We start from the raw sequence: 26428 nt of genomic DNA, 5'->3' as shown, positions 1-26428 counted from the left end.
CCAACAAATGAAAATATTAAAATGACAATAAACAATACCCTTATTTTCTAACAATAAACATGAAATTGTTTCTTACTGTGTTTTTCTGCCTCCATATAAAGTCTACGAGCTTGCTAATCTTTCCTTTTCCCCTTCACACCTTTTGGAATGAGCAGTGCATATTATTTGTTGTCATGTGCACTGCTCTATGCACACTACAAACAGGGCTGCTGTTAGAAATCACAGGGCCCCGTACAGCCTGACAGGGCCCTGCCCCAAAAATCATTAAAATGGTATTTTCATTAAAAAAAACCACTAACATCATTATTATTATTAGCTGGCAGCAGGAGGGTCAAATTCTGGACAGGGAAGGGTATCTGAGGTGAGGTGTGTGTTGGGGGGGAGCAATTGCAGGTACCAATCACTTGTGTGCGTCTCCCTGCAGCAGCTGAAAGTTGATGGGAGGAAGAGGAGGAGACGCTAGCTTTTAGCTAGCTTCTCCTCTTCTCCAAAAACATTGACAAATATTCCAAGAGACCTGGCGACCCTGGAGCCAGTTTGTATGCACTGATGCTTATCGCCAAAAGTAAGCACAAATGACCTGACCACCCGGACTTAGCTCCAATCCCTGGGCGAAAGGCCCTCCTTGCACTCTCTTTTCCCACCACCCCCTCCTTATCCGGTCTTCTTTGCCTTGGGGACATCTAATCCCCAATCCCTCCCCTCTCCCTTACCCTGACTCAGCAATGGGATCTGTTGTACAGATATGGTGTATATCTCTATATGCGTATCACTTCTCACTTTATATATATGTCCCATTTCTGGGCTAGGCAGGCTATAGGGAAGAATTACTCCCCGCTGTGTTAAAGGTTCGAATTACTCCACTTTACTATGTCTTATCGTACTGTTTTTGCACTTAAGTATTTTTGTCTTGGGTCTTTCATATGCTTACCCACGGGTTTCTCCAGCACGACGCACCGACTACTATCTATAAAACCGTAATACTTCTATATGACCAACTACATTGTATAGTGCTGAACATGTTTGCTTTCTTTAACGCTGTGTTTGAGACCCTTTCTGTAATCGTTGACTGCGATTTTGCTTATCATTGCATACCACGTTGATGGTAACTTTCTTTTGAAAATAAAGGATTTACAAAAAAAATAAAAAAAAAAAAAAATGTAAAAAAAATTAAATTGTAACAAAAAATACAATTAATAAACAAAACAAAAAAAAAAAAAACACTTGACACCGCCCACTGCCACTGCATTTTTATTTCTTATCAATGCCTAGGGCCCACTTTTGATCTTGCACATGGGCCCACTGATTTCATAATACATCCCTGACCTAGTGGATCAGTTACTCTCATTGACACCCTCCCTCCCTGCTGGCCTGGGCCCCGTACAGGAGGACTGGTGCTACCCCCTTGTCAGCAGTCCTGACTACAAATCCCATAGTCCATATCAGGAGCAAGCAAGAGAGGGTGGCTACGTTCCTTTATACAGTGGGATCATAGAGAATGTACATAGACACTCTCTAACAGGAAGTCGGATCACAGCACCAAAAAAAGGAATTTGGAGATTTAAAAGGAGACGGAGAGCAACAGAAAGTACTTTGTGGCATTAAAACTAAAATGCCATTTTAGTCCTAAGACTAAAACTAAAATCGAAATTTGCTGCCAAAATTATCACTGGTCAGAACTACCAGCTGGACTCTTAGCTGTCCGTGTAGTTTAAGAACTTTGGATATTTACATGAACAGGATCTGATACTAATCTAATCATCTAAAGTGTACTGGATTCTTTTGTGTACATAAATGAAATGACCAGTGGCAGAATGCTATGTTTACTGAAGTATTTTGTGTGTAGGTGGGGTGCAGTGTGTGTGTGTGGCAGCAAAAACTCACACAGATAAGCACAATAGAGAACTTGTATTGAAGTAATACAACTCACAAATCTCAATGATGTGAAGATGACAGCATCTGTTAAAAGAACAGAATGTGGCCTGGCCATCCAGTGCTCTAAACAGGAAGAAGTCTAAAGGAATTTTAACCCTGCGCTTTCCATCATCAGGAACTTTTCCCTATTGCTAGTATTGTCCCTAAAAAGCGGGGTTTCTGTCCCTACTTTACCAACTTGCCAAAAGTGCATCAAGCCTGGGAGCCAGGGCATTAAGTAGGCTCTGCCCGATCCAAGATGGGTCCTGGGGTGTCAGCATCCAATCGGGTTCTTCCCCAGTGACCCAGGTAACCATAGAGAGAACTGTGTTCCCCTCCTCCTTCCTCTTCAACTGTGATACCACTGCAGAAGAGTGGCATCTGCAGTGGAGAAAGCAGACTGCACTCTCTGCATTACTCTAAACAATGATTTTGCTTTTACAAAATATAGCAAAGGGCCACCATCATTCTGTTTTTTTCAAGTGCTAGATCTCTTGCTACTGACATATTATATATTTCAGTACAGTGAGTTTGACTGAGCATTCTCCATGTTTTTTTTTTACCTTTGCTGAAAGTTGGCCATACTTTGTTAGAATTTCATCCTACTATCCAATCAGCTGCAGGCACAGTTCAAGTATTCTGACATCTGGTACTAGTGGCTGTCAGAATACAATAACCAGCAGGGAAGATTCCTCCACCCGTGAGGTTTGTATGGAGGGAGAAATTGGTTAGTTTTCTTTTGCACAGTCCGCAGGCCAAACAAAAGAAAACTATTAACATATGGCTAGCTTAAAGCATATTTCCACTTTCGCTATCAAATTTGAGGAAGCCTCACCATATGCAGGGTATCTGCTCCCATTCACACAGCATGCTTAGAAAAACATTAAAAAATATTTCTTACATTTTAGAGGTTTCTCAGAAGGAGGTGTCAGGGCCGATTGAAATGTGTTTTTTTTAATTATTATTATTATTATTAAAGTGAGCCTGTCCCAAGTCTGTCCTCATTAACATACAATGCAAGAATTCCTGCTCCTACACATTTTTAGGACAACCTTTGTTAGACAGAGCTTCAAATCTACTTACAATTGATAATGAACAGCTGCCTACACATTGAAGACAGGGTTAATTACGACCTGCCCACTTCTCTCTCACAAAGAACTAGCTAGGATTTTTACTTTGCCCAAGGGCCAAGAATAGAGCATCTAAAAGAGCTAAGCTGCAATTTCTTTGTAAAGCTATGCTATATGAATGGGAACATGTAACAAATATAAAGGTGGATGTTGTCCCAATTTGGCTGCAAAAGTGGAAGTGTGCTCTAATAGATGATACCAACTAGTGGAATCAGTAAGCCCCAAGTCAATATGCTGTAACCTTTCACTTAAATGTCCTAACCTAACATATATACTGTACACAAACTAATATTTATTTAGCCCTGACATATTTTACAGTACTATAAAGAGAACAGTTTACCATGTTCCTTATCCTGTGCACCACAGGAGTTAATGTTAAAATGTAACACGGATTTCCTATTATGGTTAACTTGCCTATCTTTATTATACAAATGTATTTCATAGTACTATAATGGGCTAGGGGGGCTCAAATCCTGTTCTGTTGGCAGACAGCAAAAATCTATATTTTTAATGAAAATGGAAATGGGAGATTGTTGTTCCCTTGTTTATGGGAAAGGCAGAAAAATGCAGCTTTAAACAGAATAAAATGGATAAGAGGGAAAAAGGACCAAAACAGCAATAAAGAAAAAGGGACAAGATATAGTGAAGGAAATTAATTAAAACTAGAGCAGACAGAATATAGAGAAGCTGTGCAGGGTAACTAATACATCTCTAGCCACAGCTTGTTCAGTTAAAAAGGAAAAATTTGGGTTTATAAAAAAACAAAAATACATACTCAAGACTCTAAGCCCAATAACCGAATGATCACATGACTGCTGATCGCTCAGTGGTAGTGAGCGACTGGAGGCAGTTCCATGGCAGTTCTCGCTCAGTGGCAGTTATGCTTTATGATGTGCCATTCCAGCGCTCATTGGAGCAAAAGGCTGGAGAAGGGTGGGTGCAGCTGACTCCGGCTCTTCACTCAATTGCGCAGCTGGGTGGAATCCAACAATATTGTCTAGATCCCTCCAGAGCCTGGCGCGACTTTAGCCTGCTGTTTGCTGAAACTGGGTCACAGGAGAGCAAAAGTAAGTGCACTCCTGTGACCCACAAGGGAAGTATGGCCAAAAAGCTTTGGCCATACTTCTCTTTTAAGCTTTGAAAATGAAAGAAAGCAGTTGATTGGTTACTATGCACAACTCCTCCAGAATATCTCTGCTCTGGTTTTGATAAATCCCCCTCATTCTCTGTAAAACATCTGTTAACAGTCAAGATCAATCAAGGATTAAACAGCACAAAATCACATTTGTTATTCGATAATATTTTGTGCACTTCTACTGCACCTTACAGTCAACTGCCTAATATTGCCTGATTCCTATAGTTATCCAGTTACCAATATGACATTCTAATTCTAATTCATTTACTTTTGACAGTAACATTCCTAGCAAATTTTCAGTTGATGTATTCATGGGTTAAGTAGTGTTCAAACATTTCCAGCTCCTTTTGATGTACAGATATATCAGGGGTGCAATGCGTCCCATGGGTATAACAAGGCTTTACTCCAAGCTTAGTAACAAGCTCAGGGAGAGCAATAACTCTATGCTGTCTCCATGGAAACAGGATGAAGGGATGCTGAGAAACTCACACTTCAGTAGAGAGGAGGGGTACCTTTTACATTTCTCCCTACTTGAGAAACACAAGAGAAAACACCTTTGTAAGGCCCAAGGCGTAAGCGTTAGAGATCCAGGTCAGGAAATGGGGAGGGCAGGTGTAAGCTGTCTACCTTACTGTAATACTCAGTGGACAGGATCGGATATGGGCAATGGGGAATTTGTATATTTTTGACAAAACTGCTTTCAGCCATGATTATGACCTTTACAGGAGGTACAACTCCTAAATCTCAGCAGTGTGTATAGCAATCATTAACAACAACTCAGTTCATCTGCCTTTTTTGATATAGTAGAGGTATGTGCATGTACCTAATAAAATCTATAACTGTCGAATTAACATAGCAAGGTGACCCTGCTTAGATAAATGTCACTGCCATCTCTCACCGCTTCATTTCACTTAATGGCAGAACATACCGTAATATAGCAGCAGTATGAAAGCCCTTGTGTCTGGGGCCCAATTAGTACTGTTGTACTCTCTCTTATCCAAACTTTCCAAAAGGTCATTTATGAAATGTTCATTAGTTAATTTAACTGTGCTGTCTAAACACAAGACTTTTCCACAAATTAGTCAAATATCACCACGGTGAACAGCGTAAACTGAAGATCTAGGTACCATTATTTGTACGGAACCACATATGCATCAGTGTCTGAACTGATTAAATATGCTAATACAGGCTTGAGCAAACCGACAGTAAAAATATTGGAGTAAAGAAAACCGGAGCAAAGTAGGAGCCATTTCATTTACTGGAAAGCAAGTAATATGATTGGCAGCCGCTCTATATTTTTATTATGCTTTGCTCTAATTTTCATATGCCATAGCGGTGAGTCAGTGCATAACATATGTATGGTTTAACTAAATGCATTTGTGTGGGTTTCCTTCCAAATATAGCCCAAATATGGGTGGAATGAGAAGAGAAAATTAAAACATTAGAGGTAATATAAGAGGCATAATCATGTAGTTGATGGCTTTCCAGGTTTTTTTTTTTTAGTTTTCAAGTGCAGGGTAGAAGTGAATTAAGAGGACGGACTGGATACCTTCGCTGCCATTGAGCTATTGCAGGGTGTCCAGTACGTCCCTATACCTTAAAGGCCTCGTTCACACCACGGTGCAGAGAGGTCAGTTTTTCTGCATGCGTTCTGCAAGGGCACAAAACAAAAACAATTGTTCTCTATCTGCCCTATTCACACCACAACAATGGTATAACGTGCAGATTTTTTCTGTGCAGGCATCTGCAACGTGTATGAAAAAAAATCGGCATGGCATCAACATTGGTGTGAATAGGGTATATAACTGACGTGCATTAACCGCTTCAGCCCCGGAAGATTTTACCCCCTTCCTGACCAGAGCACTTTTTGCGATTCGGCACTGTGTCGCTTTAACTGACAATTGCGCGGTCGTGCACCGTTGCACCCAAATAAAATTGACGTCCTTTTGTTCCCACAAATAGAGCTTTCTTTTGGTGGTATTTGATCACCTCTGTGGTTTTTATTTTCTGCGCTATAAACAAAAAAAGAGCAACAATTTTGAAAAAAAAAACACAATATTTTTTACTTTTTGCTATAATAAATATCCTCCCAAAATATATATAAAAAAAAAGATTTTTTTCCCCAGCTTAGGCAGAGATGTATTCTGCTACATATTTTTGGTAAAAAAAAAAAAAAAAAAATCGCAATAAGCGTATATTGATTGGTTTGCGCAAAAGTTATAGAGGATAGTTTTATGGCATTTTTATTATTAATTTATAATGGCGGCGATCTGTGATTTTTATAGGGACTGCGACATTATGGCGGACACATCAGACACTTTTAACACTATTTTGGGACCACTGTCAATTATACAGCGATCAGTGCTATAAAAATGCACTGATTACTGTGTAAATGACATTGGCAGGGAAGGGGTTAACCACTAGGGGGCGATGAAGGGGTTAAGTGTGTCCTAGGGAGTGACTCTAACTGGGGGGGGGGGGGGGTGGGCTTCAACTCACATGACAGCGATCACTGTACCCGATGACAGGGAGCAGTGATCTCTGTCATGACACAAGGCAGAACTTCTGCGGCTCCGTGACACGATCGGCGGGAGACCGGGGGACAAAGAGTCCTCCAATCCCGCGGGCACGGCCTGCGCCTACTGTCCCCGCCTCTTAAAAGGGGACATACAGGTACGCTCATTTGCCCACCGCTGCCATTGTGCCAATGTATATCGGCGTACAGCGGTTGGCAAGTGATTAAACTAATGTCAATGTGCATAAAAAGGGATGTCCGCATGCATGAAAACTGAGGTAAACTGATGTGAAACTGAGGTCTCTGCATGTGAAATCTGCGCAGTTTTCCCATCAGTTTTCATGCACGTATGGTGTGAACGAGCCCTTGAGTAGTGGGCTTCTTTCAGGCATACCTGCCTTTAATCAATCCATTATTTTTGATGTGCTCCTACTCAGTACTCAAAATTTATAGTGTTAAGACTGCAGTACACTAGGGTGCCATGACATGGCCGCTGCTGCTTACACATACAGTTAGGTCCATATATATTCAGATGACGGCACAACTTTAGATTTTTTCCAGGTATTTAACAAAACATATTCAAGCTATAACAAAATCCATACCAGACCCTCATCCAAGCATGCAGCCTGGCAGGTCAGGAAAGGGAGTGGGGACGAGCGAGCGCTCCCCCCCTCCTGAACCGTACCAGGCCACATGCCCTCAACATGGGGAGGGGGTGCTTTGGGGCAGGGGGGCCTTGCGCCCCCCCACCCCAAAGCACCTTGTCCCCGTGTTGATGAGGACAAGGGCCTCTTCCCGACAACCCTGGCCGTTGGTTGTTGGGGTCTGCGGGCGGAGGGGCTTATTGGAATCTGGAAGCTCCTTTCATAAGGGGGGCCCCCTGATCCCGGCCCCCCACCTTATGTGAATGAGTATCGGGTACATTGTACCCCTACCCATTCATCTAAAAAAAAAAAGTCAAAAATAAAATGCAGTACACAGGTTTTTAAAGTAATTTATTAAGGCAGCTCTGGCGTCTCTTCCGATTCCTTCTACCCGCTCCGGCTCTTCTGCCTCCTCCACTGAGGTCTTCTGCCTCTGCCGGTTCTTCTCCCCTCTCCAACCTCTTCTGACTTCTCCGCTGTTGTTTTCTAGCCCTCTCTGGTTCTTCTCCCTCTGTCCGCTGTCTTCTGCCAGGTCTTGTCCGCTGTCCTCTCGCTCTTTTGCTGGGTCTTCTCCCTCTATTCTTCTTCTGATGTTGACTCAACGCTCTCTCCTGCCCTAATGCTGGGTGTGCGGTGTGCCACTACTTATATTGGCAAGTGGCGGGGTCACTGGGTGACATCATCTGGAAGCCCTGCCTCTTATGACGTCACCACTCCATCATGCCCTGGGTGATGTCATAAGGGGCAGGGCCTCTGGATTACGTCACCCAGTGACCCCACCACATACCAATATAAGCAGTGGCACACGGCGCATCCAGCATTAGAGCGGGAGAGAGCGTTGAGTCAACATCCTAAGAAGAACAGATGGAGAAGACCTGGCAGAGGCAGAAGACAGCGGACAGAGGGAGAAGAACCGGAGAGGGCTAGAAGACATCAGCGGAGAAGACCCGGAGAGGGGAGAAGAAATCGGAAGCAACGCCGGAGCTGCCTTAACAAATTATGTTTAAAATCTGTGTACTGCGTTTTATTTTTGACACTTTTTTAGGTGAACGGTTAGGGGTGAGGGACCGGGATCTGGGGGCCCCCTTGTTAAAAGGGGGCTTCCAGTTTCCGATAAGCCCCCCCGCCTGCAGACCCCTGACAACCAACATCCAGGGTTGTCAGGAAGAGGCCCTTGTCCATATCAACATGGGGACAAAGTGTTTTGGGATAGGGGGTGCAAGGCCCCCCTGCCCCAAAGCACCCACCCCCCATGTTGAGGGCATGCTGCCTATTACAGCTCAGGAGAGGGGGCGCTCACTCGCCCCCACCCTCTTTCCTGACCTGCCTGGCTGTATGCTCTGATAAGGGTCTGGTATGATCTGGTCTGAGGTAAGAAGAATGCATCGGTGAGCTCAGCAACATTAAAAGGCCTGGACGTCCACGGAAGAGTGGTGATCACTCTATGGTAAAGAAAAACCCATTCACAACACCCACACAAGCGAAGGACACTCTCCAGGAAGTAGGCGTATCACTGTCAAAGTCTACAATCAAGAGAAAACTTCACGAGAGCAAATACAGAGGGTTCACCACAAGGTGCAAACTATTCATAAGCCTGAAGAATAGAAAAGCCAGATTAGACTTTGCTAAAAAACATGTAAAAAAGCCAGACAAGTTCTGGAAAAGCATTCTTTGGATGGATGAAAGATTAATCTGTACCTGAATGACGGGAAGAAAAAAATGTGGAGAAGGCTTGGAACAGCTCAGGATCCAAAGCACACAATGTCATCTGTAAAAATGGTGGAGGCAGTGTGATGGCATGGGCATGCATAGCTTCCAGTGGCACTGGGTCATTGGTGTTTATTGATGATGTGACAGAAGACAGAAGCAGCCGGATTAATTCTGCAGTGTTTAGCCCAGCCAAGTGCAGCAAAGTTGATTGGATGGCGCTTCACAGTACAGATGGACAATGATCCAAAACACACTGCAAAAGCAACCCAGGAGCTTTTGAAGGAAAAGAAGTGGAATATTCTGATCTCAACCCAATTGAGCATGCATTTCACTTGCTGAAGGCAAAACTAAAAGGCAGAAAGACCCACAAAAAACAACTGAAGGCAGCTGCAGTTATAGCTTGGCAAAGCATTAGAAAGAAGGAAACCCAGTCTTTGGTAATTCCATGGGTTCCAGACTTCAGGCAGTCATTGCCAGTAAACAATTGGCTTATGTCTATGTTCTATGAATATTTGCACACTGTTTGATTGTTGATTGTTTTTTGAGACACCTGTGTTTTATTTTAGTGTTTTATTTGAATGTTTGCATGCTTTGGTATTAGTGTACTTTAAAGGGCTAGCCCCTACCTATTAATTTTGTATTTATATGTTTTCAAATGTGTGCAAACTAAACCCCCCTTTTTTTTAATGTGAACTGTTAGACAAGGTCAATTCCGTTTGTTGCAGGCTGGTAAGTTTGCTGGGAATTTGTGTTTATTGTTTTTTTGACATGTGTCGTCCTTCCATGTGTTCCTTGCCAATTATAGGTTGGGTGGTTGCCATTTGTTTGTAAGGTCGGTGAATTGGTGAGGGGAGGCATTGGATACCTTCGCTGCCATTGAGACATTGCTGAGTGTCCAGTGAAAGTCTCCAACTCTGGAGACTCTCAAAATTATAGCATTAGAACTGCAATACACTGGGGTGCCATGACGTGGCTGCCACAGCTTATTCATATATTTGCAAATGTGTGCAAACTAAACCTCTTGGTTTTAATGTGAACTGTTAAGAAAGAGTCTATTCGATGTGTTGCAGGCTGGTAAGTGAGCTGGGAATTTTTGTTTGTTGTTTTTTGACATGCGTTCCATGTGCTCCTTGCTGCAAAGGCCAGTTGTAGGTTGGATTCATAAAGCAAGTTAGAAATATGTATAACTCTAAATGCATTTATACATAATCTCCTTAAAAATAAAACATAAATGTCTGTGTGGTGCTAAGGACCTTTGTCATAGGTTTTCCAATGATAAAGTCACTGTATCATGTGATGAAACGTGTCAGACATTGTAACCACATGATGTCATCACCCCTGGAAGTCGGCGAGCGGACATTTTAACTCATCTCTCTTGGATGTCCATGCTTAAGGGAGAAATACACCTGGATGTTTAAAACTGCCAATTTTTATCTAGTGCACTGGAGCATAGAGTGCACTTTGTAAGTAATATTGTTTGTCAACTAATAAAAAATCTGAGTGTTTGGCATATCAAACCATGGTAGTTTTCATTCTTTATAACCCCTGCCGAGTGGAAAGGCTTTGTCAATTTTGGAGTGAAGTGAGACCTGTTCCATTGACCCTTGGAATACTGCTGTAGCGTTTTACCCAGGAATCTGGAAGGCTTATATGACCTTACCATTGTGTGGGTCTGTGAGGTAGGAGGCAGCGTGAACAGGTGGTGGAGCACAGTGGTGGAGCATGGCTTTCTGCACATGCATGGATATCGAAGTACGCACGTTTTTTGATGCACTTTATTAGAACGGTCTTGCACATATCATTGGTGGAGTTTCTCATGATTTTAATGAATTATTTCTGCACTGATTTAGCTATAATTCAATAGTACTATATTTGATGGACTTTTTTATCATTTATATGAACTTAAATGAATTATTTATGCACTGATGTATTCATCATTCAGTGATATTTATACTTTAATTTTTTAAGGAGGTTATGTGTATATACATATATAGAATTATACAGATTTCTTACTTCGTCATTTATATATTTATGATCACTTATAAGAATTGTCTATATTTATTGGAATATATGGTAATTAAAGGGTTGGTTGCGCTCCACTATTTGCTTATATATCTGTTTTTGATGTAGGAACACGTCAGTGACTAGCAGCAATCTATTACATATACAGTAGCTCACAGGAGTACAACCCTCACATTTTTGTAAATATTTTATTATATCTTTTCATGTGACAACACAGAAGAAATGACACTTTGCTACAATGTAAAGTAGTGAGTGTACATCTTGTATAACCGTGTAAATTTGCTGTCCCCTCAAAATAACTCAACACACAGCCATTAATGTCTAAACCGCTGGCAACAAAAATTAGTACACCTTTAAGTGAAAATGTCAAAATTTGGCCAATTGTGACTCATTAGTGTTACAAGGTCTCATGTGTGAGTGGAGAGCAAGTGTGTTAAATTTGGTGTTATCACTCTCTCATACTAGTCACTCGAAGTTCAAAATGGCACCTCATGGCAAAGAACTCTCTGAGGATCTGAAAAAAATAATTGTTGCTCTACATAAAGATGGCCTAGGATAAAAGAAGATTGCCAAATCCCTGAAACTAAGCTGCAGCACAGTGGCCAAGACCATACAGCAGTTTAACAGGACAGGTTCCACTCAGAACAGGCCTCGCCATGGTCGACCAAAAAAGTTGAGTGCACGTGCTCAGCATCATATCCAGAGGATGTCTTTGGGAAATAGATTTATGAGTGCTGCCAGCATTGCTGCAGAGGCTGAAGGGGTGGGAGGGGTCAACCTGTCAGTGGTCAGACCATACGCTGCACACTGCATCAAATTGGTCTGTATGGCTGTTGTCCCAGAGCAAAGCCTGTTCTAAAGATGATGTGCAAGAAGGCCAGCAAACAGTTTGCTGAAGACAAGCAGACTAAGGACATGGATTACTGGAGCCATGTCCTGTGGTCTGATGAGACCAAGATAAACGTATTTGGTTTAGATGGTGTCAAGCGTGTGTGGTGGCAACCAGGTCAGGAGTACAAAGACAAGTGTGTCTTGCCTACAGTCAAGCATGGTGGTTGGAGAGTTATGGTCTGGGGCTGCATGAGTTCTGCCAGCACTGGGGAGCTACAGTTCATTGAGGGAACCGTGAATGTCAACATGTACTGTGACATACTGAAGCAGAGCATGATCCCCCTCCCTCTGGATACTGGGTCGCAGGGCAGTATTCCAACATAATAATGACCCCAAACACACCTCCAAGATGACCACTGCCTTGCTAAAGAAGCTGAGGGTTAAGGTGATGGACTGGCCAAGCAGGTCTCCAGACCTAAACCCTATTAAGCATCTGGGGGGCATCCTCAAACGGAAGGTGGAGGAGCACAAGGTCTCTAACATCCACCAGCTCTGTGAGGTCGTCATGGAGGAGTGAAAGAGTACTCCAGTGGCAACCTGTGAAGCTCTGGTGAACTCCATGCCCAAGAGGGTTAAGGCAGTGCTGGAAAATAACGGTGGCCACACAAAATATTGACACTTTGGGCCCAATTTGGACATTTTACTTAGGGGTGTACTCACTTGTGTTGCCAGCAGTTTAGACATTAATGGCTGTGTGTTGAGTTATTTTAAGGGGACTGCAAATTTACACTGGTATACAAGCTGTACACTCACTACTTTACATTATAGCAAAGTGTAATTTCTGTGAGGGGTGTACTCACTTTTGTGAGATACTGTATATTATTGTTAGGTACTCCTATTTCATTAATTTTGGTATTATATTGGGTGTAGCGCAATGGTTTTTTGTTGATGGTTTCAGTTGTAGGTTAGGGTGGTTGCCATTTCTTTGTACTGTAGGTTAATTAGTGAAGGGACACACTGTATACTTTCGCTGCCATTGAGCTATTGCTGGGTGTCCAGTGCATCCCTATACTTTTAAAGAGGGATGGGCTCCCTCCAGACATACCTGGTCTTAATTTACCTATTATTATATATGTGCTTCAATTTATGAGACTCTCAAAACTATAGAGTCTTATGGAGTGCAGTACACTGGGGTGCCGCGACGTGGCTACTGCAGCTTTATGCATATATTTGCAAAATATGTGCAAACCAAACCCCTTGTTTTTAATGTGAACTGTTAGACAGGGTCAATTTGTTGTGTTGCAGGCTAGCTGCCATCGAAGATTTGGAGCGGTATTTTTCTTGATAGGAAGGAGAAAACCACCAAATGGGGTCACAGACAGAAGTAAAGGTCTGACATAGGTATAGATCTATCTATCTATCTATCTATACTCTAGCAAAAAAAAAGAAGAAAAAAAAAAAAAACGCCCACAAGTTTAGATTTGGCTGCAGCTGGGCTTTAAGAGGTTTTCAGTAAAATGCTGTGGGATACATCAGTGCTATACAGATTTTAAAAAGGCAGACTGCAACTGTACTACAAATCTAATAAATTATCATCCAAACATGAAAATCACTGATTGAACACATGAGAGGATGCCATTTGTTTTATTCAAGAGAGAGAGATCAGTGATAAAGTGCATATTTTGATTCACCAAAACAAATGTATTTCAGAATCTTTGTTTTAACTCACCGTGCCACAACTTCATTATCCACCTTGACTATGCAGTATGGGTCACTCGTGCCTGACCTTTGGGAGGAAGAAAAAAAAAATTTCAAATATTCAGTTACAATGGTAACATACTGTCCAGCTTAGTTACTTTTTAACAATTCTTATCGCTTTTAACTCAATTTAGTCATTGCTGAACTATCTGCTACATGGAGACAAATCAGCACAACAGAAACTCAGTACTGTCAACCCTTTGTGCCCATAGATATTTATTGTCTTCTAAACTGGTCCTGGGAACCTTCAGACAGTTTCAGACAAAGGATCTTTGGGTAAAAAGCAATCAAATGTCGGCTTAAAAAAACTGCTGGATATTATTACTGCCATTTAAATGGGCCACCCGCAGCACATGAATTGTGCGTAACCCTACTTAGCGCCCAACTATAAAAACTATTGTAACTTGATCATTGTAGTTTATGGTCATCAATAGATTATGAGGTCAATTCACTAGAGTTAAACACCGCATGATTTTTTGAGTTAAAATAACTCATGAATATGCAAATCACAAAAAAATGCATGTTAAATACTGCAGGAGTTATTTTTTATTTTTTTGTGGTATTTAATGTGTGCTTTTGCATGTTATTTTAGCACAGACAGGCTGCAGCAGGAACTGAAACATTTAGCAGTGGTATTCCTCCCACTGCTAAAAGTGACCATTCAGCTCAGAGTGGCTTGTTGTTAAAGAGCTAGCACCCGCTGGGCGTCCTAACAACCGTGACTCATCTGCGGTCAGCGGGGATTCTCTGTAAAATGTAAAACAAAAAAAGGCACACAGTCCCCTCCAGGCTCAAAGTTTGGTATGTACTAGAAGGGGGGGGGGCTTTTTTGTTTACATTCTGAAGTCAGCGGTGGGTCCCCGCTGACAGCAGAAGAGTCATGGTTGTTAGGACACCGGTGGGAGCAGACTCTTTAATCTCTTGGCGCCAGCCACACACAAATATGCGGCCTCTCAGCGGGTGGGTGTCACGGAACGTCCCACACTCCGCTTGAGTGCTTCCGTCATATACCACTTCCTGTCAGTCTTATACAGATATCAGATATTCCAACCTCTCTGAGCACAAAACAAGGCAACACTTTCTTGTTGCTACCATGAACTGTTTTATTTAGAATCAAAATTACAAGACTTTATATGCTGTTGGAACCTCCTCTAACAATACAACTGTAACCTAACATAATTAACATGAGCTAATTAACTAAAAAATTTACCCAGACCAGATGACAGACTTGTGGGCACCGAGCTTCACACAGTAGTATAAACACAATAGCTGGAGCTAATTACAATTAACAATACAAACAACAATCTCCCCCCTCCTCAGCCTATTCATCAACAGTTCGGCTCCTAGCCAGTCCTGGAGGCTAATGTGATCAGCTCACTCAATTAACAGGTTGAGATCAGAATCAACCAAACCAATAATAGTCTCTACATACATCCTGGGAGATATTGTGGACAAATATTACTGTTCCATTTTAAGTAGTCCAAGATATATTTTCTCACTCACCCTGTGCCAGGATGGCACAGGGTGACTTAGACATAAGATGTATTCTGAGTTCCACGGGCCCTCCCGTCACATCGGGCCTTGGCACTGAGCGGGCGCATATTTGCGTGCATTAGTGCAAATACAGCTCTGTCGAAAGCGCAGACTTCCTAAATTGTTTGGTCAATTCAATATAATGCTTTAGGCATCTTTTCACATCCAGCATATGGAACTTTTCCTCTTTAGAATTGGCTGGGGATGTGCAGAATGTTGGTAGAATCACCTCCTGAGAACGATAAAAGGTGGAGGAGACTTTAGGAAGAAAGCCTGGGTCCACCTTCAGAATTATCCAATCTGGAAAGACTGTTAGGAAAGGTTCTATTATGGAAAAAGCTTGGCTGGCGGAGGTTACTGCTACTAATAAGGCAAATTTCAGAGTCCAATTTTTTACTGTCGCCTCCTGTAGAGGTTCGAAAGGATTCCATTTTAACCCCTGAAGGACCACTGACAAGTCCCAACTTAGAATTTTTTTATAGGTACTGGTCTTGACCTAGCCATTGCTTTAAAGAACCTAATAACTAATGGATCTCTTAATAACTGTACTTCCGGAAAAACTGATAACGTGGCAACCTGTGTCTTAAAGGTGCTAACCGCTAACCCCTTCTCCATTCCATCATGAATTCCAGGTTGGAAATTGTCTCCCGCAGCAAATACTTCTTTGTCCCGCACCAGGAGTTGTAGCATTTCCAAAACTTGAAATAAATATCTCTTGTGACTTTTTTCCTGCTGTTTAACAACTAATCTGTCTGACAGACCCCTTTTCTTTAGGATCTGCTCCTCAGAAACCAGGCTAACTTGAGCTGGCTTACGTCTGGATGCCAGATGGGTCCCTGGCTCAGAAGATTGTCTGTAGGGGTAAAATCTAATGGGGTTCTGTCGCTAGGTTCAGGTGTGTTGAGAACCAAATCCTCTTGGGGCAATAGGGAGCCACCAGTATTAGATCTGTGGACTCTTTTGAGGAATAACTGTATTAACGGGAAGGGGGGAAAAGCACAAATGGATGTCCCACGGCTGAGCCAGAGCATCCAAACCTCTTGCCTGATCCCAACTGCTCAGGGAAAAGTAAGTTGTGAGTTTTGCGTTTGAGTGGGTGGCAAACAGGTCGATCTGAGGACTGTCCCACCTGCTTATCACCATCTGGAAAACTTCCAAGTTTAGACTCCACTCTGATTCTGAAATTGTTCTCCTGCTCACAAAGTCGGCCATCAGATTTAAACTTCCCTTCAGGTGTATGGCTGACAGGGACCCTAGATTCTTCTCTGCCCAGATTAAGATCTCCCAAGCCAAGGACAGGAGAACCCTGCTCCTGGTACCTCCCTGCTTTGCTATGTAGGCGACTGCCGTGGCATTGTCGCACAAGACCTGAACGTGTTGACCCCTGATCTCTTCCTGAAACCAGAGAAGCCCCATCCAAATTGCTTTCAGCTCCCTCCAATTGGATGATCTTTTTGCATCTGAACTTGTCCAGATTCCCTGGGCAAAACGATCTTCCAGATAAGCCCCCCCACCCCCAGGAGCTTGCATCTGTCATTAACCTTTTTGAGGCAGGGAATACCCAAAGTAGGCCCTTGCTTAGCTTTAACTGGTTCCTCCACCACCATAACCTTCTCCTCACTTGCGCCGGAATCACAAACCTCTTTTCCAAGGGTTCTTCGTGTCTCCAATTTTGGAGAATCATTGAACAACGAGAATGGAGGATGTTAGAAGACCCAAAGTTGACATTGCTGACCGCACTGTTACTGGCGAGCTTGTCTGGATCTGTTTTATTGCCCCCAGGATCTTTTCTTTTTTCTCTTCCAGCAAGAAGATCCTTTGTTGGACAGAGTCGATGCTGTTCCCCAAAAATGTTATCACTTGGGACGGGGCTAAGTTTGACTTCTCCTCGTTCAGGATCCAACCTAGGTCTTGCAAGTGGTATTTTGTTCTGTTCAGATTCGCCAGCAGCTGATCTTTTGAGCTGGCGAATAGAAGCAGGTTGTCCAGGTATGGAACTATCATGATTCCCTGGATCCTCAGAGGTGCCAAGGCTTCCGCCATGACCTTGGTGAAGATTCCCAGAGACAAGGATAGACCAAAAGCTAGGGCTCTGAACTGCAGATGGGCTATCCTGCCCTCTGAACTGATTGTCAGACGCAAGCATTTCTGGGATGCTACCACTATTGGAATGTGCAGGTAAGCATCCCTGAGGTTGAAGCCATAAAAACACCCCCCCCCCCGTAAGTAGTTTCCTTACAGATTGGATGGTATCCATGCAAAACCTTTTGTATGGTACACCATTTCTACTGTGAAACACGTGCTCAGCGTCATATCCAGAGGTTGTCTTTGGGAAATAGACACATGATTGCTGCCAGCATTGCTGCAGAGGTTGAAGGGGTGGGGCTGTCAGCCTGCCAGTGCTCAGACCATACGTTGCACATTGTATCAAATTGGTCTGCGTGGCTGTCATCCCCAAAGGAAGCCTCTTCTAAAGATGATGCACAAGAAACAGTTTGCTGAAAGCAAGCAGACTAAGGACATGGATTACTGGAACCATGTCCTGTGGTCTGATGAGACCAAGATAAACTTATTTGGTTCAGATGGTGTCAAGCGTGTGTGGTGGAAACCAGGTGAGGAGTACAAAGTGTGTCTTGCCTATTGTCAAGCATGGTGGTGGGAGTGTCATGGTCTGGGGCTGCATGAGTGCTGCCAGGACTGAGGAGTTACAGTTCATTGACCGAGCAGAGCATGATCCCTCGCTTCGAAGACTGTGCCGCAGGGCAGTATTTCAACATGTTAACAACCCCAAACACACCTCTAAGATGACCACTGCCTTGCTAAAGAAGCTGAGGGTAAAGGTGATGGACTGGCAAAGCATGTCTACAGACCTAAACCCTATTGCGCATCTGTGGGACATCCTCAAACAGAAGATAGAGGAGCACAAGGTCTCCAAACTCAGTGATGTCGTCATGGAGGAGTAGAAGAGGACTCCAGTGGCAACCTGTGAAGCTCTGCTGAACTTCATGCCCAAGAGGGTTAAGGCAGTGCTAGAAATTAATGGTGGCCACACAAAATATTGACACCTTGAGCCTAATTTGGACATTTTCACTGAGGGGTGTACTCACTTTTGTTGCCAGCGTTTTAGACATGAATGGCTGTGTGTTGAGTTATTTTGAGGGGACAGCAAATTTACACTGTTATACAAGCTGTACACTCACTTACATTGTAGCAAAGTGTAATTTCTTAAGTTTTGTCACATGAAAAGATATAATAAAATATTTACAAAAATGTGAGGGGAGTACTCACTTTTGTGAGATACTATATATATATATATATATATATATATATATATATATATATATATATATATATATATATATATATATATATATATATATACACACACACACACACACACACACACACACACACACACACACTTCAGCTGTTATTCATGTATTATTACCGTATTTATCGGCGTAGAACATGCACTTTTTTCCCCTTAAAATCAGGGGAAAATCGCGGGTGTGTGTTATACGCCGATCCCCTGCGATCCCCCGCTGACCATGAGCGATCGCCGGACGCCGATATTCAGATAGCCGAGTTTGAAAATGGTGCCGCCGGCGCCGAAATACATAGCCGTGACTTGCGGCCGCTCTCTCCATCATAGGCCCGGACTGGGCGTGACTGAGTGGAGCTAGCCAAACCTAGCCGAGTACACTCGGCTATCTGTATATGGGCGGCGCTTGCTCCGCTCACAGTCACGCCCATCCCGGGCGGGACTACGAGTGGAGCCGAAAGTGGCCGAGAGCCACCGCAACTCACGGCTATGTATTTCGGTGCCGGTGGCGCCATTTTCAAACTGCAGTGACACTGACAAGTCACTGCAGTTTAACTGCAGCCTGGGGAAGGCTGCAAATGGACACAGACAAAGCTGCAGATGGGCACTGACAAAGCTGCAGGGCTGCAAATGGACACTCATAAGGCTGCAAATGACACCAAGGCTGCGAGGCTGCAAATGACACCAAGGCTGCAAATGACACTACAAGGCTGCAAATGACACTGGACAAGCATGCAGATGGATGTTGTGCAAGGCTGCATTGATGGGCATTTAAACGTAAGTTTTTTCCTTAAAATTCCCTCCTAAACTTGGGGTGCGTGTTATACGCCGATAAATACGGTAATTAGAATTCTAGCCTGCAGTTCATTAAGACAGACTTGAGGACAGGTAGGTGACCAATACTCTCAGAAAGCACATCTTTTCTGTCAAATGTCTTGCATAGGTTAAAAATGCATCCATTTTGTATGTCAGATACTTGATGTATAGGAAGTAGAGCTGGCTAAAATGAGAATCGCAATTTTTTTGCTTAGAATAAAGATCACGATTCTCTCACGATTCTTGCGGTGTAACATCATCTAACATTATACAAAAAAAAAAAATTGGGCTAACTTTATTGTTACTTTTTTTTTTTTATTAAAGTGTATTTTTTTTTTTAATTGCGTTTGAAAGACCGCTGCGCAAATACAGTGTGACATAAAATATTGCAACAACCACCATTTTATTCTCTAGGGTCTCTTAAAAAATATATATATATCATGTTTGAGTGTTCCAAGTCATTTTCTAGCAGAAAATAATGATTTTTACTTGTAAGCAACAAATGTCAGAAAAGGTTTGGTCTTTAAATGGTTAAACCTCCCTCATTTACACGCCAGAGTTCTTTCCTTTGATGAAAGAACAAAAAGATACTTTGTTTCTACTTATTCACTTATTCGCATGCTGTGATAAAACATGGCAGGCTGCCTGGATTTTTTTTTTTCCAGCTGTGAGAACTCTCTGCACTTGTTAGAAAGAACCGTGACATGCTGTTTTGAAGATCGGGAAGGGAAAAAGATTGCGAATTCGGATCTTAACGATTAATCGTGCAGCTCTAATAGGAAGTAATGAGGTAGCACTTTGTAGTAAAGGGCAACAGGAATTTAGAAGCCTCAAAGCCCACCAACCAAAATCACCAGCTCTTGAGATAACATGCTACCTGCAGTAGCCACTCGCAAGTGTAAACATTATTTAATCACATACAAAATGAAAATGGATTTTTTTTCCAGTTCTCTCAAAATGTGTTAGATCATCTACATCCTTGCCTGTCTCTACACCTCCTCTTCCTCCCACCAGCTATGATCAGCTGTTTTTTTAATTAGGATTTCTAATTAAATAATGAGTGCTGATGAGGACAAGGAGAGAGAGAGTGGGTGAGTGAGGAAAGAAAGGGAGGACCCATCTGGATGTATAAAATGCAAAGTTTTGGCATACAGATCATTCTGTTAGCAGTTCGCTGCAGGGAGGTTCTGTCTGGGGGAATTAAAAACTGTGTTTAAATAAGCATTCTATTGGATAAATGTTCATACAAAGAAGACAAAAATCTGAGTGCATCCTACATGTCTACCATCTTGTTGCTTGTTTTGTTGTCTTAGACAATTTTTCCATCACCATCTGGTGGCAGTATATGAAGAAAAACATACATAAGATAGAGTAATGTATTTAACTAGTCAAGATTACTTTATAACCTTGGCAACATTGATAGAACAGGGTTTTAAATTAGTGATGACAAAATAGAACATGTTTTACTTTATAGATAAAAGGAATGTGCATACTTATGTACAGGTTTATGCAGTAGGGATGTCCCAAGGCATACAAAATTAGCGCATTCAAAAATACTTAGATGAGCGACACTGCGTATGCTTGAGAGACAAAATCAGATGATGGTATTCCCAGAACACCAGGTTACTGGTGACAAAAGGAAACACTTTAGCATGGCCTGGTGTACGCAAGCAAAAGTCTTGAGCTCCGTACACTTGAATGGAGTATACCTTGATAAGGAGTGCATGTCTTTTTTGCTGAAAGGGATGAATGTTCAGAGTCCATTCTGTTCCTCTCATTTCTACTCAAAGGTGGTTGGAGCTGTATTAATTGCAACAAAAAGCTAATCTTTTTTTTTTTTTTTTTTTTTATGCGCATTACCAATTACATTTTTAGGACAAGCTTTCGGGTGTTTCCTTCTTCTCAATCCAAGCACTACATCTTGGAGTAGGAAGAAGGGAATACCCCAAAACTTCTGAAAATGTAAAGGGTCCTGTAAATCAAAAACACTATTGGCCAGTACTCAGTTTTTATTCATGCAAATAAACTTAGCTATTATTAATTGAAACAACCAGATTTTCAGGTAATGAATATAGCAGCACAGTGAGCAAGATCATAAACACAGATGGGTGAGACCGGTGTCTACCCATGAACTCCAAGAAAAGCTTGTTACAGTGAGTACAAAAATCAAATTGTCCATTAAGGGACACAAGAAGTCTTAAACCTTTGGGATGTCCCAGTTCACTCCAACTAAGGGGTGGGCAACAGCACTGATTGCATCAGATAAGGCCTGAAGATCCACCTGGTAGAACTTAGAGAACATGTGATCAGAAGACCAGATGACAGCCTTCCAAGTCTGATGGGTTCAAAGGGCATTGTTTGAAGTCTCAAAAGAACCAAAATAACGTCCCTTGCAGTCACAGGGGAAGAACACGGAAGCCACATGGGAGGCATCCTAAACAAAGACCTTAACTACTTCATGGAAGGCACTTCTACTACAGAGACCTGACCCTAAAAAGTGCTGAGAGCAAAATGCTGGTCCAGACCCAGGTGTAGGACAGGATTTGTCCCATGGTGAACCCCTTAGGATAGGAGTCCTGAGATTCACACTATATGAAGTATGCCTTCTAAGAACAAATAAAGTCCTTGTGAGAAGCAGGCGTGTGCAATTTGTTTCGGTCAGAATGTAAATTTGGACAAACTTTGGGTTATTCTGAGATTTGGATGTATCCGAATCTCTGAATAAAATAGTAACAAATTTGGTTTAAATTCATTGAAATTTCTTTCAATTATTTGTTTCTAACAAACTCCAAATTTTCCAAACAATTCAAAGTTGGATTGATCGCCAAACGATCGTCCGATACAAATTCTGTGTGAAGAATAGCTTGGATGTTAAGGAGCAGGCTGGGAAGCCGGTGTTCCGTCATGAAGTGCCCCCCCATCAAATAGTGCCTGTGCATGCGCAGGACGGAGCCGCACTTCAGCTGATTTGCCGATCAGCTGGAGTGATGTGACCAGGGCGCAAGTACAGTAGAGACGGGGGAGGGGGCAGTATTCTGAGGGTGTCCAGCAGGGCTGGCCCTACCATGGGACCAAGTGGTACCATGGGTCCCGAGTGGCACGGCAAACTGCCGCCCATGAGCAGTGGCAGAACTGCCGCCTGCAAGCCAGCCCGTCCGTTGCTTATTCCACAGTGAGGGAGCCCGGCACCGCTGTTGTTAGAGGTAACAGGAGCGGGCCGGGACAGATTACAGCCACTACTTTATTGCTCATCACACCGTTGTAGATGGGGAATGGAATCTCCGCCGCCTGTACCTCCCCCCCCTCCCTCTCTCCTCCAGCAGTTTTTTCAAGCACGGCCACTGTCCTGCAGGAATGCAGTGACATCCCTGAGTTGGAGCCTCCTGGCCTCTGCTGTTTGAGTGGGCAGGATGGGGCTGCACCTGACCTACGAGACCGCGCCCGTCTGGTGTGACAGTGAGCAGAGGGAGACAAACCAGTGTGCGTGGGGGTAAAATCATCTTGCCGTACCTCGTGTAGCTTGCCGCCACCTCTATGCTAAATCTGCTGGATTACTGCAGTTTAGCATGGAAGTGCTGACAATTGGGCTTAATGATTGTCACTGTCTCCAGGTTTTCACTGCCCCCTGGTGTATACCCTCCTGACCCTTCCTAGTACCCTCCTGACCCCTCCCTGGTGTATACCCTCCTGACCCTTCTTAGTACCCTCCTGACCCCTCCCTGGTGTATACCCTCCTGACCCTCCCTAGTACCCTCCTGACCCCTCCCTGGTGTCTACCCTCCTGACCCTCCCTAGTACCCTCCTGACCCCTCCCTGGTGTATACTCTCCTGATCCTCCCTGGTGTATACCCTCCTGATCCTCCCTGGTGTATACCCTCCTGAACCCTCCCTGGTGTATACCCTCCTGAACCCTCCCTGGTGTATACCCTCCTGAACCCTCCCTGGTGTATACCCTCCTGAACCCTCCCTGGTGTATACCCTCCTGAACCCTCCCTGGTGTATACCCTCCTGAACCCTCCCTGGTGTATACCCTCCTGACCCCTCCCAGGTGTGTGCCCTCCTGACCCCTCCCTGGTGTATACCCTCCTGAACCCTCCCTGGTGTATACCCTCCTGAACCCTCCCTGGTGTGTGCCCTCCTGACCCTCCCTAGTACCCTCCTGACCCCTCCCTGGTGTATACTCTCCTGATCCTCCCTGGTGTATACCCTCCTGACCCCTCCCTGGTGTATACCCTCCTGAACCCTCCCTGGTGTATACCCTTCTGAACCCTCCCTGGTGTATACCCTCCTGAACCCTCCCTGGTGTATACCCTCCTGAACCCTCCCTGGTGTATACCCTCCTGAACCCTCCCTGGTGTATACCCTCCCGACCCCTCCCTGGTGTGTGCCCCCCTGACCCTCCCTGGTGTGTGCCCCCCTGACCCTCCCCAGTACCCTCCTGACCCTCCCTAGTACCCTCCTGACCCTCCCTGGTGTATATCCTTCTGACCCCTCCCTGGTGTATCCCCTCCTGACCCCTCCCTGGTGTATACCCTTCTAACCCACCCTGGTGTATACCCTTCTGACCCCTCCCTGGTGTGTGCCTTCTTGACCCTCCCTGCCTCTGACTGAATCCCCCACCACCATCACCACTGCCTCCGTCTGACCCCCCCACCACCATCACTGCTGCCTCTGACTGAACCCCCCCCCACCACCACCGCTGCCTCGGACTGAACCCCTCCACCACCACCGCTGCCTCTGACTGAACCCCCCCACCACCACATCTGCCTCTGAGCGAATCCCCCACCACTGCCTCCATCTGAACCTCCACCATCACTGCTGCCTCTGGCAAAACCCACCACCACCACCGCCTCTGACTGAACCCTCCCCCCACCACCACCACTGCTGCCTCTGAATGAACCCCCCACCATCACCACAGCTGCATTGGATGGAACCCCCCCCAACCACCACCACTTTTGCATGTAAATCTAACTCCCTAATATATTAAATTTTCGTTTTAACTGTCATGATATAAAATAATGTAGGGGGGGCCTTTTGGTGGGCGTAATTTTTTTTTTGGGGGGGGGGGCATTTAATTCTTGGGCCAGCCCTGGTGTCCGATTTTAGTGCACCTTTACATTTTTTCTGTAAAGGTGAATGCTTTAACCTCATTTAAATAACCAATTCACAGTTGGCCCTGTCACTCAGAACCTGGGCTTCAACAGTCATACTGATAAAGCCAGTACCCGGGAAGTAGGATGGTAAAATCAGACCTTTGGACAGAAGATCCAGATGAGCCCAGAGAGCATCTGCCAGGAGTCTTGCAAGTCATCTGAATGCTCTGCATCTCTATCCAAAGCAGACATGAAATAAATATCAAGAGAGGAAAGGCATAGACCCAAATGTTCTGATCTCACGGAGCCACAAGAGCATCCACTGCTTCTGCTAGAGAATCTCTGTATTTGGAGTCCTATCCAGTTTGTTAGGTCAACGTTTGATATCCCCCACCTGTGACATAGGTACTGGTACACTTCCAAGTGTGGGGACCACGCCCCCAGGTCCAGATGTTGTAGACAAGACTGGAACCTGCACTTCTGCCCAGGACAGGATCCACTTTACTCCTCTTGTCAAGATGAGGGTTCTGGTTTCTATATCCCACTACTGTAGCATTATCCAACTGAATCAAGCTTACATGACCCTCCAGTAAGAAAATCCAGTGTTGTAGGGACAGCAAAATCATCCGAAGCTCCATGATGTTTATTCAGGAGATAAGATTCCATCAATGTAAAAAAGTTAATTGCACCAACAGGGTGCCCAGGACTCTTCCCCAGTCCAACAGGATATCATCTGTCATGAGAATCTTCCACAAGATGGGAAAAAAAAAAACTTCCCTGACTCCAGACCTGGATTGCAGAGTCATCAAGCCAGAGACAACCTGGTCCTCAGTGATTGTCCCACAACAGAATGTTGTGTTGTAGGGGTCTGGAGTGAAACTGGGCATTAGAAACTAGAACTAGGCCCAATGACCAAACCTAATGACCTAAATGATTTAAAAAACCTCAGTATCCATCTGAAACACTGTAATGTCTGGACAGTCAAAGCTATGTCATCAGACAGAACCTGACCCTTCAGTTCCCTCCACAGGAGGCTAAGTGTCCCACAATGGGGTTGCTCTGAGAGTGCAGCAGGGCTAGCCAGCATCTCGATGAACACTCTAGGTGCAGAAGAAAGGTTGAATGACAGGGCCATGAACCAAAGGTGCAGAGACTCACAGCAAAGCAGTTTGTGTACCTTGAAGAGGTTAGATGAGACCCCCTAAAACCACTCTGCCACGGGAAACAAGACACCCTGATCCAGAAGGCTCAGGAGAGATACCTGGAGATCCACTATTCTTTGTGGTGACACAGAAATGTTGAAAGTAATGAACTGAGGAGGGGGCTGGGAGCAAAACTCTAGCTTGTAGGTGAATATCAAAGTCCTAAGAGACCAGAGTCACTGTACATCATGGGCAGCAAAGATGGACCACAGATCAGAAATCCACATGGCTCTTTGCAATGCAGGAACAGCCGTGGGAAAGAGTACAGAGCATCAGCGTGCATGTAACAATCCACCCAGCAGATGACACCAGCACTCATTCCCCTCAGCTTTATTCCATCTGCTGCAGGACTTCGTGGAAAGTGGGGATTTCCAAGGTGCCCAGCAACTCAAACATAAGATGTAGTTTCCTGTGTTCATACTGACTGGCCTACTCACAAAGTAAGATGTCAAACTGGGCTAGGGCAGAGACAATGCCAACTGCTCTGCACTTGGAAAGTGGGGTCTAGAAATCACCTTCGTGGAAGCCAGTGCCGAGGGTCACTTTCGGGCTTCCCCTGCAATGTCAAGTCCAGAGGGGTCTGGTTGTGGCACTTAAAAGCCAAGCTGAGGATAGATCATGCTGGATAGCTGCAATTATAGAGACCAGCTCTAACAGCAATGTAGAGGAGAATTTTGATTGAAGACTGTTTAAAATGTAAGCTTCATGCGGGAGTTCAACTTTAAAACTTCCCTGGTTGATACTGTTATGTGATTCATCATATTCTAATAACAAACCGCTCCATTTCTCCTCTTCGGAATCCT

The 26428-nt window shown here is 44.0% G+C and overlaps 1 protein-coding gene across 2 annotated transcripts in view; it reads right to left on the bottom strand.

Moving 5' to 3' along the window:
- The window catches only part of RASAL1 (RAS protein activator like 1), a 181679-nt gene that overhangs the window by 102239 nt on the left and 53012 nt on the right, over positions 1-26428 (bottom strand). For both annotated transcript variants that reach the window (XM_073630463.1, XM_073630472.1), the window contains one exon: positions 13631-13687. In XM_073630463.1, coding sequence (XP_073486564.1) covers positions 13631-13687 — 57 coding nt within the window. Of the gene's footprint in view, positions 1-13630; positions 13688-26428 lie in introns of those variants that run through there.

The sequence above is a fragment of the Aquarana catesbeiana genome, linkage group LG01 (assembly GCF_042186555.1).
Source record: "Aquarana catesbeiana isolate 2022-GZ linkage group LG01, ASM4218655v1, whole genome shotgun sequence".
In the NCBI taxonomy this organism is placed as follows: domain Eukaryota; kingdom Metazoa; phylum Chordata; class Amphibia; order Anura; family Ranidae; genus Aquarana; species Aquarana catesbeiana.
This window is presented reverse-complemented; position numbering and strand designations above follow the sequence as displayed.